General features: G+C 53.9%; 1 protein-coding gene across 7 annotated transcripts in view; it reads left to right on the top strand.

Annotated features, from left to right (window-relative positions):
- CRAMP1 (cramped chromatin regulator homolog 1) overlaps window positions 1-11,897 on the top strand; it is a 62,307-nt gene extending 50,410 nt beyond the window's left edge. For 4 of the 7 annotated variants that reach the window (XM_032144679.2, XM_058433839.1, XM_032144673.2 and 1 more), the window contains exons 12-21: window positions 554-735; window positions 825-899; window positions 2,977-3,058; window positions 3,973-4,077; window positions 4,322-4,500; window positions 5,241-5,306; window positions 5,857-6,091; window positions 6,879-7,043; window positions 8,670-8,815; window positions 11,732-11,897. In XM_032144679.2, the coding sequence (XP_032000570.1) occupies window positions 554-735; window positions 825-899; window positions 2,977-3,058; window positions 3,973-4,077; window positions 4,322-4,500; window positions 5,241-5,306; window positions 5,857-6,091; window positions 6,879-7,043; window positions 8,670-8,815; window positions 11,732-11,896 (1,400 nt within the window). In that variant the 3' untranslated portion in view covers window position 11,897. The remainder of the gene's footprint in view (window positions 1-553; window positions 736-824; window positions 900-2,976; window positions 3,059-3,972; window positions 4,078-4,321; window positions 4,501-5,240; window positions 5,307-5,856; window positions 6,092-6,878; window positions 7,044-8,669; window positions 8,816-11,731) is intronic. The other 3 variants (XM_058433841.1, XM_058433840.1, XM_058433844.1) reach the window with 3 other exon arrangements.
- The last annotated feature ends 1,432 nt before the right edge of the window (window positions 11,898-13,329 follow it).

The raw sequence follows: 13,329 nt of genomic DNA, 5'->3' as shown, positions 1-13,329 counted from the left end.
AGAGATTTACACCAGGGAGCAGCAAGCTATAGGCCTGCAGCCCAGATCCAGCTCACTGCCTGCTGTTTATAAATAAAGTTTTATTGGCACACAGCCACACTCATTTGTTCACATGTTGTCTGTAGTTGCTATTGTGCACGGCTCGGTTGCCCCAGAGACAGTATGGTCTACAGAGTGGACATTGGTTATCTGGCCCAACCAAGAAAGTTGACCGACTTCTGGTCTCCCCTAGATACCCTGAAGGCTCTTCTAGCCCTGGAACATCTTTGGTGTCTTATCTGCCCTTACCCCTGAGCACTGGGCGAAGTGGTGAAGTGCTTTTGTCCTATCCAGGAGACCAGTGGTCTGCTCAAAATGGGAACAAGAATTTCAGTGAGAAGGATAGAAAATCAGTCTTTATATGGGACTGAGATAGAGGTGTCTCCTTTCAAGACAACCCAACAGGTTGCCAAGAGAATGTCTTTCTGACTTTCTTCCCAACAGAATTCCGTGACCCTGGACCTGTTGCTAGGTATGAATGCTGTCACGTTGATTCTCTCCTCTCCTCTTCCAGGTTTGAGAAATCCTCCAAGACCCCTCTTGGTGCCTGGTCCCTCCAGCACAGGAAGCAATGACTCAGATGGCGGCCTTTTTGCTGTCCCGACAACCTTGCCACCCAACAGCCGACATGGGAAGCTCTTCTCTCCCAGTAAAGAAGCAGAGCTGACTTTCCGCCAGCATCTGAACTCCATCAGCGTGAGTGTGTGGGGCCGGGCCGCCCGTGTGCGAGCGTCCCCGTGGTCTGGAGAGCGCACCTTCAGGTGCCGGACGCTGCTCCCTTACAGATGCAGTCGGATTTCTTCCTGCCAAAGCCCCGGAAGCTGCGGAACCGGCACCTGCGGAAGCCACTGGTGGTCCAGGTCAGGGTCTTCTCAAGTCTGAACGTGTGGCCTCGTGGCTGGGCCAACCAGGACACAGGGCTTCTTCCCTCTCTCACATTTTCATGGTGTAAAATGTGGGAAATTCCTGCCCCTTCCTTCCCTCTTGTGAATAGGGTAAAAATACAAGTAATAACAGTGAACTTAATGGTACCCAGAAGTGAAGGTAATCTTTCAACAACATGGAAATCCACTTGCCAAAAAGACAGTTATAGGGATTCAAGTCCAAAGAGTGTCCCAGACTGGGATGTATTTATGGACTCTCAACACCTATTTATAAACATTTAGTCTGTGGGAGCAGGTGCCAGGGCCTGTGGGTCGGCGGGAGCCCAGGCCTCTCGTGAGCTCCCCGGGAGTCCCCGAGGATGCCGTATACAAGCCTGGGGGACAGCCAGGGACTCAGAGGCACCTCAGAAGAGCCTGGCATTCTGAAGCATAAAAATACAGAAAGTGAGATGGGAAGTCTGAGGTAATCATGGCCTTAGAAATTTATGGACGTGTGTTATTTTGGATTAATGCACAGGTTTCCTTTTGTTAGACTCTTAGAAATCTCTCTCTCCCTTGAGATTAGTAATGAGCCATTGCATGAACAGTCTTAGGAAGAAAGGGCCTGCTAAATCTCGGGTGTTCTTTGTTCAGACTAAGACCAGCGTTCTTGAAAACTATGGCACAGGCGCCACCTCCAGCCTGACTGTTGTCTTGTTTAATTTAAAACAACTTTATAGATAGAGAATTCACATATCATAATGTTTGCCCGTTTAAACCTTATGACTCAGTGGTCACAATGTGTACAACCATCACCATGGTCTAATCCCAGAACGTTAGCACCCAGAAAGGAAACCCTGCTCCTGTGAACTCACGTTGCCTTCTCCTGCCAGCCCTTGGCAACCACGGGTCCACTTTCTGTCTCTATGGATTTGTCTATTCTGGGCATTTCCTATAAATGGGATCATACGATATGTGTTCTTTTCCACATAATATTTTTGTAAATAAAGTTTTACTGGCACACAGCCGTGATTATTCATTTCTGTACTATCTACTATTTTCCACACGGGCAGGGTCAAGTATGGCCCCAAAACCTAAAATATTTCCTGCCTGGCCCTTTACAGAAAAAGTGTGTCAATCTCTGCTACAAAAAGTGTAGCCTTTGGAGTGAAAGCTCAGCTACTAGGCTGCAGCCTACCGCTGTCTCTAGTAGTGCCTCCTCTCTAGTCTCTCCGACGCCAGTGTCCTGGGGCATTTCAAAGGGTCAGGGAACTGCAGCGGCACCCCCAGAGGCCGAAGCGCCTCAGACACTTGTAGGTCGAGAGACACTTTTTTGTTCGTGTTTTATCTTGATTACTAGCAGTTTCAGTGATGAACACGGTTTCTCAGATGGTAGTCCTTGTCACTCAAACCTGCTGTAGCACATTCAGCCTAATTGTTCACACACAAAAGACCTGGAAAGGAGCACTTCATGCCCTTTGGTGCCTGTGTGTTACAAGCAGTGACTTTATTTTCCTCACCCCATGTGTGAGGAAGCCCAGAATGGGGGGTGTCACTCATAAAAGTCCATATCCAGTGGTTATAAACAGGTTTATATAACCAGGTGGATCACCTGAGGTCAGGTTTAAAACCAGCCTGGCCAACTGGAGAAACCCTGTCTACGAAAAAACAAAATTAGTTGGTGTGGTGGCGAGTGGGAGGCTGAGGCAGGATAATCACTTGAACCCGGGAGGCAGAGCTTTCAGTGAGCCAAGATTGCACCATTGCACTCTAGCCTGGGTGACAGAGCAAGACACCGTCTCGAAAAAAAAAAAAAAAAAAGAGGTTGGACATTCCTCGTTTCCCCGGGGAGAGTTTGATTACCTGGGTTTGTTTGAGAGAGGACCCAACTGGGGCTTGGGGTGCACAGGTCCTAACTGTCTGAGCCGTCCCAGGCACCCTGTGTCATCGGCTCTGGAAAAAGCCCCACCTGGCTATGCTGGGTACCCTCGTACTTGGGACATTCCTTTGTAGCTGGGAGTGATTTTTTGGTGTGGGAGTTTCATCACCTTGATTGTTGACCATTTTCCCACAGAGAACACTGCTCCCTAGACCATCGGAAAACCAGTCCCACAACGTTTGTTCCTTCTCCATCCTGTCTAACTCTTCCGTAACTGGTAAGGACCTTGAGCTTTTCTGGGGTAGCTTGTCCCTCCTCCTCACATGAGGGCCTTGGCTCTGGAGACAATGGGTGCTTATTTCCATGGCTTATTTTCAGGCATTCCTTTGTCCATTCTACCGACAAATACCTAGTGTGCCCTATGTCCTGGGCTGCAGGCTGCGGTGGCGGGCGAGGCAGCTAGTCCAAAGGGTGCCCTTCGTCTGTGGCCTCAGATGGCCCTGTGTGAGGCGCTTGGCTTGGTTGGAGTTGCGTCTTTTGTCTGCTCTCTCTGTGTAATGTCTTGTCAGCCATTTTATGGAATGGATGTGTTCTTGGGGTGTATGTATTATGCTTCCATCAGTCTGTACTAGTGGGGGCCTTGACTCCTTGCAGTAGATCTTACACAGGGAGAAGCCTCTAGTGAAACACATACTCTGTGACTTCCCTTTTCTACCAGTGTTGACTTCCACGTCTCTCACTGACTTATTGCAAGACCCTTAACAGCTGTCGATTGCTTTTTCTCCTGCCTCCTTGTCAATTTTCAACTGTGGGAAGCCTGGCAAGATAAAACCAAGTTGCAGTGGCAGCATCTTAGTCCATAATCTGTTGCTCTGACTGCCCTGGGGCCTGTACCTCAGCTTGGGGGCTTGTCACCCTTCAAGAGCCATTTCCGCAGGATGACAGTGGTGACCGAAGCCTTCCAGTAGCTCCTGGGAGGCACAGTGGTGGGTGCCAGAGCTTGTGTCACGTTAGGGGCCTGTGTGACCTCTGACTCCTCACATTAGCATTTGGAATGTTCAGTGGCTTCCAGCTTGGCTCGGCTCCCACACTCCCAGCAGTGGCTGTAAAGGAAGCCCCCTGCGGCCCCATCCTGCTGTGAGGGCGCGGCGGGCGGGCTCGACATGTCTGCTTTTGCCCTCACCCTCGCAGGGAGAGGTTCGTTCCGGCCCATCCAGTCTTCTCTGACCAAAGCAGCTCTGTCTCGGCCGATCGTGCCCAAGGTCCTTCCACCCCAGGCCACGAGTCACCTGGCCAGTAAGTCTGTACCTGCATGGCCACAGCCACTGAGTGAGCCTCTGAGGGATGTTTTTGTGACCAGGTGTTTTTAATGTTTTCTTCTCCAAATCATAATGTCTCATTACCCTTCACGGAGAACATCTAAGCCCTTGGCTCTTGCATTGACATGAGGTGTGAGGGAGAAGCTGTTCCCCGAGGCCTCTTGGGACATCTTATGGGTTGTCAGTAGGGCAGAGATGTGCAGCGTCCTTTTTGTTGCCAGGTGCTATCGACTTAGCAGCTACGAGTGCTGGCATCCTCTCCGGGAACCCCCTCCCTGCCTTGGACACCGAGGGCTTGTCTGGCATCTCTCCACTGTCTTCAGACGAGGTGACGGGTGCCATCTCGGGGCAGGACTCCACTGGAACTCACCAGGATGGAGATGCCCTCCCCACCGTGGGGGTGAGTATGTTTAGAAGGGCTTTTCAGCATTACCACCAACTTCTGGTGTGGACGCCAAAGCCATGGGGCTGCGATCGCACTGGACTCCAGCTCTGCCTTTGGAGGAGAGTCTCCGGACCAGGGGTGCCATGGCGTAAGCAAGCTCTGTGTAGTACAGAGCAGGAGAGGCGTCCAGAGCCACTGACGAAAGGTGGGGACAGGCTTGCCATGTGGCACTGGAGAACCCAGAGCTAAGATGGTGTGGAAACATAGCTCCATGTAAGAGGGACCATAACCAAGCTGGCAGCAGAAAGCCCACAGCGCTGTGCTCGGACACCACTGAGCATCTCTTTCATCTGGGAAGAGAGCAGCCTGCACGGCCTTGGCCATTGCTCCTTTCCGAGGCTCCGAGCACCTGGTTTCTCTGGCCTGCCATGGCCACTTCAGAGCTGCCCCAAGGAGGGTGGGGTGGGCTGATGCTGTTAAGACTCCAGGGAGCCCAGCCCTGCCTGCTACAAGATTGACTTCCTGATAGGACTTGACTTCACTCTTGGAAGCAACAACAAATTGCAAGTACAGGGTCCACAGCTGAAAGTAGCCTTTCAGTGTTTTTGACCTTAGACCCCTGTCCGTTTACTGTCCCTCTGCTGTTAGGAGGCCAGGGGGATGGAACACCCCTTTTCTGGAACTCTGTCGCAGATGAGGGTATGGGTGGCATCTGGTGCACCCTGCGGCTGCTCATGGACATGCTCTTCCTGCAGGGCTCCGACCCATTCGTCAGCATCCCTTCGAGGCCTGAGCAGGAGCCAGTGGCAGACAGTTTCCAGGTAGAGTGTGCTCTTGGGCTGCTGAGCAAAGCAGCTGCCTCAGGACTCCCTTCAGTGCCCTGAGCTGCCACCTGCAGTCTTGCAGTGGCCCGGCTTCTCTCCTAGACTGTGCAGTGGCTTTGCTGTTCTTCCACCTGCTGTGCCGACTGCCCAGGGTGGATAAATGAATACAGCTGTCCGCCACCTCACATTTCCTTCCTCTCCTCTCCAGAGCGGGCCGTTTCAGACCCAGCTCTGGAAGAACTCAGCGCTCTGGAAGAACTCAGCTTTCTGGGAGGAGGAGGCTGTCAGCTAGTAACTCCCCCAGCCCCCACTCTCTTTCTGGCAGCAGTCAAACTAGGTCCAGGCCACTGCAGCCTGACCTTCTGACTCTGCCATAGTGAGTGTTTTGGGGAGAAATCAATTCCCCAAGTGTGTTCCTGGGTTGGAAGGATGAGGTGACTGCAGAGATCATTGATTTGCCCGCAAGCTAGGAGAGTAAGCTGGTGTTTCCTCCCTTGTCATGGGTTCTGATAGACCTGGTTGTGTCTGAAAAATACCTGTCTCCCAGCAGGGCTCATCTGTTCTCTCCTTATCTGAGCTGCCCAAGGCCCCTCTCCAGAATGGCCTCTCCACACCGCTGTCCTCGTCAGAGAGCTCCAGCACCCGGCTGTCTCCACCAGACGTCTCTGCTCTGCTCGACATCTCCCTGCCCGGCCCACCTGAGGATGCGCTGTCACAGGGCGAGCCTGCCACACACATTAGCGACTCCATCATTGAGATCGCCATCAGCTCCGGTCAGTACGGTAAGGGCAGGGCAGCCTCACAGCCCTTCCTGTCATCAGGTGTTGATCGCCTGCCCCAGTGTTTGCCACACTTCCTGGGGATATTCCAGTCTTGTGATTTTTACGAATTGAAAACCTGTCACCTACAAGCTGCTGCCTGTCTCTGGCAGGGACCTTGCAGGTAGATAAGGTACCTGTGGGACCTAAGGCAGCTGATGGCCTGGTAGGCTTGCTCCTGACCTTCAGGCGAGACAGTGGGATGGCCCCCAGGCGCTCTTCAGCCTGGGGATCACAGAGTGGTTTTCTAGTTGATCTTGAACCTGAGCAGGCGGTCTGAGGTCTTGCACAGCTTGTGAAGCAGTTGGGCTGGGCCCTTTGGGCTTTGGTCTCACCTGCTGTCTGGGACAAAGCTCCTGGGAGCAGTGGTTTGTTGCTCACTGGTGTGACCCAGGCTGTGGGTTGAGAGAGATGTGAGTGCACAGTGTGTTAGCACGTAGCCTTGGGCAGGTCACCAACTTGTTGAACCTCCCTTTCCTAAGCGGTAAATTGAGAATAAGGTACAGCTCCTAGGGCTGCTGTGGGTGCCGTGAGATGACTCACGTGGTATCCGTGGTGGCTGCTGCCGTCGCCTTCACTCTGCTGCGCCCTCCCTCCCTGCAGAGCTGTTCTGAGGTGCTGCGCTCCTTACCTGCAGAGCTGTGCCATCCATCTGGTTCAGCAGGGCTCTGCTCCGTGGTGGGCTGGAGAAGTGAGTTGCCGTTCACCACCCCGCAACAAGGCGTTTCTGATCTGGGATCTTGGTTGGCAGGTGAAGGAGTCCCTCTTTCTCCAGCAAAACTGAATGGCAGCGACAGTTCCAAGAGCCTTCCCTCCCCGTCCAGCAGCCCCCAGCCACACTGGATCGCCTCTCCCACCCACGACCCCCAGTGGTACCCCAGTGACTCCACTGACTCCTCACTCAGCAGCCTGTTTGGTGAGTGTATGGGGAGGGGTCCCGTCTCCTTTCCCAGAGCAGCAGGGGCTGGGGTCCGCGGGACGCTGGATTCTCGTTCTACTCAAACTCCCACGAGGACTGTTGGCTTGTTCGCTTCTCAAGTGTTTGTATTTTTCTGAGTTAATATTTTTGGGTGTAATTTACATGTGGGAAAATGTACACATTTTTAGTGTACAGTTCACCAAGCTTTGGCAAGCACGTATAGCCTGGTAACCCACAACCCAATGGAGACCTAGAACATTCTCGTGACCCCAGATTCTGGGTTCTGTGTGCCTTCCCAGTCTGTTCAGCTAGCCTGGCTCCTCCCGACTAGGGTTCTCTCCAGGGGAGAAAAGGAAACTGGTGTCTTGGCACTCTCTTGGCTCTTCTCTTTCTGTGGTCAGTAAGGTATTCAGAAGTGGATGCTCCAGCTGCCACCTGACACATTCTTGAATATAGATCGGAGAGTTCAGAGGACATGTCCATCCTCCTCCCCTACGGCCCGTTTGCCCACTGGGTAGCAAGTGTGGCAGGAAGGGGGTGTATCAGGGAAAGACACACCCTGCTGCTGTTGTCTGCCCAGAGAGAGCTTCCATTAGGATATCTGGGCTCTTCCCGCCCACAGTTGGATGGGGCCAGGGCTTGTGGCTGGGCACATCAGGCATGGCGGGTACCATGCCTGACAGCCCTGAACCAGTTGGGCGACCTGGGTCTGGGAGGTGCTGAGGGACCCAGCACCCTGCAAGCATTTCCTTTTGTCGCATGTAGCAGTGCAGATGTTTGGAAAGTCACACATAAATCATGAAAACCTGGAAACAGGCCAGGCATGGTGGCTCATGTCTGTAATCCCAGCACTTTTGGAGGCCAAGGTGGGAGGATTGCTTGAGGCCAGGAGTTTGAGACCAGCCTTGGCAGCATAGAGAGACCTCGTCTCTACAGAAAATTTTAAAACTAGCCAGGTGTGGGGGTGCATGCCTGTAGTCCCAGCAACTCGGGAGGCTGAGGTGGGAGGATTGCTTGAGCCTAGGAATTCGAGGCTGCAGTGAGCCGTGATCACCACTGCACTGCAGCCTGGGCAAGAGCGAGACCCTGCCTTAAAAAAAATTTAAAGAAAAATAAAGTTGGAAACAACCTGCATGAGACTAGTCACACAGAAGAAAGTATGGGGGTGGGGATGGCAGTGAGGGTGGGAGACCATGATGGGGGTGGGGATGGCAGTGAGGGCGGGAGACCGTGATGGGGCTGGGGATGGCAGTGAGGGCGGGAGACCGTGATGGGGGTGGGGCATGGCAGTGAGGGTGGGAGACCGTCATGGGGGTGGGGGATGGCAGTGAGGGTGGGAGACCGTCATGGGGGTGGGGGATGGCAGTGAGGGTGGGAGACCATGGGACTCGTGGAAAACAAGGTGCACGTCTGTATCCACGAAGGCCTGTTAAACGAGAAGAGCTCGTCGTGGCATGTTGAGTCCCTCAGAAGCTCTTCGCACAAGTCTGGATTGGCGCCAGGGCCGGGGCCGGGGCCGGGGCCGGGGCTTGGCCTGGCTGCCCCCAGCCTCAGGACCCTTCCGCTGGACTGGTCCAGACCAAGCAGGGTTCAGGGTGTTTTCCTCTGGCCTTTTCTCCACAGCAAGCTTCATCTCCCCAGAGAAGAGCCGGAAGATGTTGCCGACTCCCATTGGGACCAACAGTGGCACTTCCTTGCTTGGCCCCAGCTTGTTGGATGGAAACTCGCGGGACTCATTTGTGTCCAGGTCCCTGGCTGACGTCGCGGAGGTGAGTGCATTGACCTCACAGCTGCACCTGACCACCAACCCTCGTGCCAGAGGTTGCCAGCACTCTCCTGCACACCTGTGGGTTAGTAAGAGCTGTTTGCCAAGAGTGGAAGAACAGGAGACAGCACGTACACACTCAGGTCCCTGACTACTGAGAATGGAGAGATCTGGGGACACTGGGCTGGCTCTCGTCCGCACATGCAGAATGACAGACTTAGTCATAGCTGAACTCTGCAGGCCTCTGAACTGGAAGCCCTGGTCTGGGGTGCAGAGCAGGGTCTCTGAAGGCAGCCAGAGCCGAGCGGGGATGTTACCTCTCCTTCACTGGCTGTGAGGTGCTGAGGTGCGGGTAGTGTGGAGGAGTAAGGGGTGGTTGCAGCAGTTGTGTTGTCAGTACTCCCATCCTAACAGCAGGACCTTTGAGCGGCGTCTGCCTGTCATGTTGAGCTGTGGTGCAGGGGAGCTAGGATGAGCTCTGCTGTCCTCATGCTTCTCCCGTGCCTAGGGTAGTGATAGGAGGAGTCACTGGGGCAGGTTCTTGATGCGAAGGCAAAACGTGGTTTGTGATTCTCCTCTTTTGACCAGATGCAGCGTCCCTCTTTGTTGGCCAGGCCATCTGGTCGTAGCCCTCAAGGCATCCGCCACATGGTTTGTGTGGCATTCGTGGGCAGGTTAGGCTTGCAGGGTGAAGACAGGCCCGTTTCACTGTGACGTAAAGTGCAGAGTGGCAGGTGTGTGGGCAATCGGGTGAGGGCTTTATGGACAGGGAGGGAACTCCAGGTCCAGGAGGTCATCCGCATGGGCTTAGCTCATGTGAAAGTCCTGGAGCAGCATTCCCCGAATCTAGTCCCCACAATGTTGGGACATTGGCAGGTGTTCCTTGAGGATTTTGTAGGCAGATACTTGAGGGAAACCCTGGATCCAAAAAAGCTCAAAACAGCTGTTTCTCACGGACACCTCCGCTACCCAGTATCCGAATGTGAATCGTGACTCTTGAGATGATGAACTCATGGAGAATTTGGAGAATTCCAAGCCAAGCCATGATATGACTGGAAATTTTAGCCAAATATACACATAGACACAATTAATAGAGTAGATCTCCATCTCACAGTGTGTGGCGTTTCTCAAACCTGTTTGGCCCCAGAATCATTATTCAGAGCACACCTTGGACTCTGATGTTTCCCGAGAAACTAGTCTCTGTCTCTTCCCGTGTTTGTGCGCGTGTTCCTAAGGGCTGGGCTCTGTGGAGGTGGGCCTTGCATATGTGCCCTGAGGCAGCATGCCAGGACCTTGCTGTTGAAAGGACGGGCCACAGCCCAGTGACAGGAGCCCCTTAGAGTCAGAAATGCAGAGTGTTAGCCTCACCCCAATCAGAATTTGCACCTTTAACAAAATCCTGGGCAACAGATGGCACATGGGAATGAGTAGCGGAGAAAGGGTGCCCATCGCGAGTAATGCAAACACGTATTCACCTGCAGAAAGAGCGAATCAGCGTTTAGCATGGGATTTTCCCGAGAGCCCTCCACTCAGAACGTGAGTGTGTTTGTCAGCAGGTCCTCGTCATCTGGAAGGATGGTCCGAGGCATTTGTGGATGAAAGGGTCTGGTGGTAGGGCTAGCATGAAAGGGGCGGGGGTGGAGCTGGGTGGCCCTGGGATGAAAGGGGTGGGAGCTGCTGATGGACACACAGGGGAAGGAGAGTTACTCTTTGCTCTGCTTTTGAAAACAAATTTTAATTTGTCTGACATTTCTCATAATCAAAGCATAAAATTTCATTTACGCCATAGCTCTACTCAGAATTTTCCAGACTTCTTGCATTCACAGTGTCATGCAGTTCATTAAGGGCTATTTATGCAGGGTCTACTGTGTGCAAACAATGGCCCCGTCCTCACGAGGCTTCTACTCTAGAGCAGGACGCAGACAATAAGCAGTGAAAACGGCACATTCTACGTGTTTGCGCATGGGACAAGATGCTGGTGCCGAGGCCCTCCCGTCCTCCGTCTCCTCAGCTCCGTGCTGCCTCACTCACTCTGTCACGGCCACCACCTTGGTCGTGCTTTTCAGTCAGCCTCCTCCTGTCTCAGGGAGCATGCCTGTTGCTTCTTTAAAAAGGAACCTGCTCCCCACGTGTCCTCATGTCTCTGACGGGAACGTGCTCCCCACATGTCATCAGGACCGATGGGAACGTGCCCTCACCACATGTCCTTGGGACTCTGAAGGGATCGTGTCCTCCACCTGTCCTCATGTCTGTGACGGGAACATGCCCCCAGCTGTCCTCATGTCTGTGACGGGAACGTGTCCCCCACCTGTCCTCAGGTCTGTGACAGGAGCGTGTCCCCCAGCTGTCCTCATGTCTGTGACGGGAGCGTGTCCCCCAGCTGTCCTCATGTCTGTGACGGGAACATGCCCCCAGCTGTCCTCATGTCTGTGACGGGAACGTGTCCCCCACCTGTCCTCATGTCTGTGACGGGAGCATGTCCCCCACCTGTCCTCGGGTTTTAGCCCACCTCCCACTCAGGTCCCAGTCCTTGGAGCACCGTCCCTGGTCTCCTTTCCCCGGCACACTCTCTCCCCTCACTCTGCATCTGTTTCCGCAGGCTGCCCCCAATGCCTGTGTCTGCTGCATACAGTCTCTCTACCTGTTAGGTGTCTTCCCCCTTGGGTCTCATGGCGGGCGGGGGGACCAGCACCCTCATCCCAGCCGTCAGATGTGCCAGGCACATCGTAGGCTCTCTGCGAGCACTTATCTAAAGAGTGTGCGGGCAGACGACAGGTGATTCTGTGATTCCGCTGCCGTCCATGACTAGGTTCCTGCAGTGGGAGTCGATAGGAGCTTCTCGTCCTGTTTCGGGACCCGCCCTCCGCTGAAGGGCCGGCCGGTCACAGTGACTTGCTCTTCCTGTCTCCTCTTCCTGCAGGTTGTGGATTCCCAGCTGGTGTGCATGATGAACGAAAACAGCATTGATTACATTTCTCGGTTCAACGACCTAGCCCAAGAGCTGTCCATCACTGAGCCTGGCCGCCGAGAAGCTCTGTTTGATGGTGGTGGAGGTGGCCCCACTGTCAGTGACCTGTCCCAGTGACCACACGTCCTGGTGGCGGATGAAGCCCTCTTCGAGCTAGAGAAAAATAGATAAGCCCAGCAGCCCCAGAAGATGGTCTGAACAGAGGCATCTCCGCACCCAAGACTGTACAACGGGCAGGAACTTGGTCACAGAGCTGCTTCCCCACGAGCAGCAGGCAACGGCGTCCAAGGAGACTAGGATGAGTTCTTGGGAAGGGCCAGCGTTAGAAATCACTGTGGTGCTTGAGCCGTTCTTCACCACGCCTGGGCCCATGTTAGGGTCTGCATAGTAATCCCATTTCAGCCTGTGCTCTGCCTCGACTGTTGTGTTGGACATTCCGGTGGCATTTCCTTCTGAGACAAGGGAGTATGTGTGCCTTGGTGTATTTGCTGTGCACTAGGAGCTGTGATCTCCCTCTCTGCAGGGAGGCCCCAGCCCCTGCTGCTTGCTTTCTGCCAAACCTGTGCTATGCATCAGCTGTGCCCTCTGTGGACTGTAATGGGCAGGACAGTTGGATGTGGCCTGGGCTCGTGCCTGGTGGTGTCACATCCCAAGGCAGCAAGAGCATGGATACTGATCACAGGGCTGCTGCGGAGTCCTGGGGCCCTGGGTTGGTGCCTCCCCTCCCTAGAGGTTTTGTTCGGACTCTTAACAGGGAATGGGGGCAGGAAGAGTCCTGTACTATGCAGGTTGTGTGGACTTTACGTGGGACTCTGCTAAGCTGGTTGAAAATGTTTTTCTTGTGTTTTAAGAATTAGGAGACATGGAAGAGGAAGAACAAAGTCCCCTCTGTAGTTGGTTTCCTTCCTGTGTCCCTTTGCAAGCTTCCAGGTGATCTAAGGTATCATTTCTCCCTCCTGGGGTGACCCTTAGGCACTAATATGATTACAGTGAAGACTTTCCTGATAAGTTCTTAAACTCGGTGTGTGACTATTTGGCACTTGAGAGAAACCTGCCTTTGCAGGGAAAGTGTCTCTCACGGGCATTGGTGTGGGCATGCCTGACATACGTGTTCAGTCCCTTGCATACCTTTGCCTTGAGACTTCCGTGTCTCCCTCCCATTTGGGACACCCAGGCGAGGATCCAGACATCTGGATGTGGTCAGACCTCACCAAATGTATGCCTTCGTGGTGGTCTCCCTCCTTGCGCCCTCTCGGGTGGCCAGTGTTCCTACCAAGGGTGGCCAGCGTTCCTACTGCAGACAGCCCAACATCCAGTGTTTCCCCAGGACAGAGCTAACAAGGGCCCCTTTGCCTTCTCATCCTCAGGAGTTCCAAGCACATGAGTCACCGTCCAGCCACATCCAATGTGGCCTGGAGCTGCTACCGAGGTGTTGGGCAGGCCATGCCTGTGCCACCATCTCTCCCTTCCTGCCTCATTTCATCCCCCGCAGCAGCTGGGATTGATTGTGCTTTCCTAACCCACTTGGACCTACTCTCCCTCCTCCCTAC

This window comes from Hylobates moloch, unplaced genomic scaffold (assembly GCF_009828535.3).
Source record: "Hylobates moloch isolate HMO894 unplaced genomic scaffold, HMol_V3 SCAFFOLD_23, whole genome shotgun sequence".
Lineage (NCBI taxonomy): Eukaryota > Metazoa > Chordata > Mammalia > Primates > Hylobatidae > Hylobates > Hylobates moloch.
Note: the sequence above shows the minus strand (reverse complement) of the source record. Positions and strands in the feature narration are given on the sequence as shown.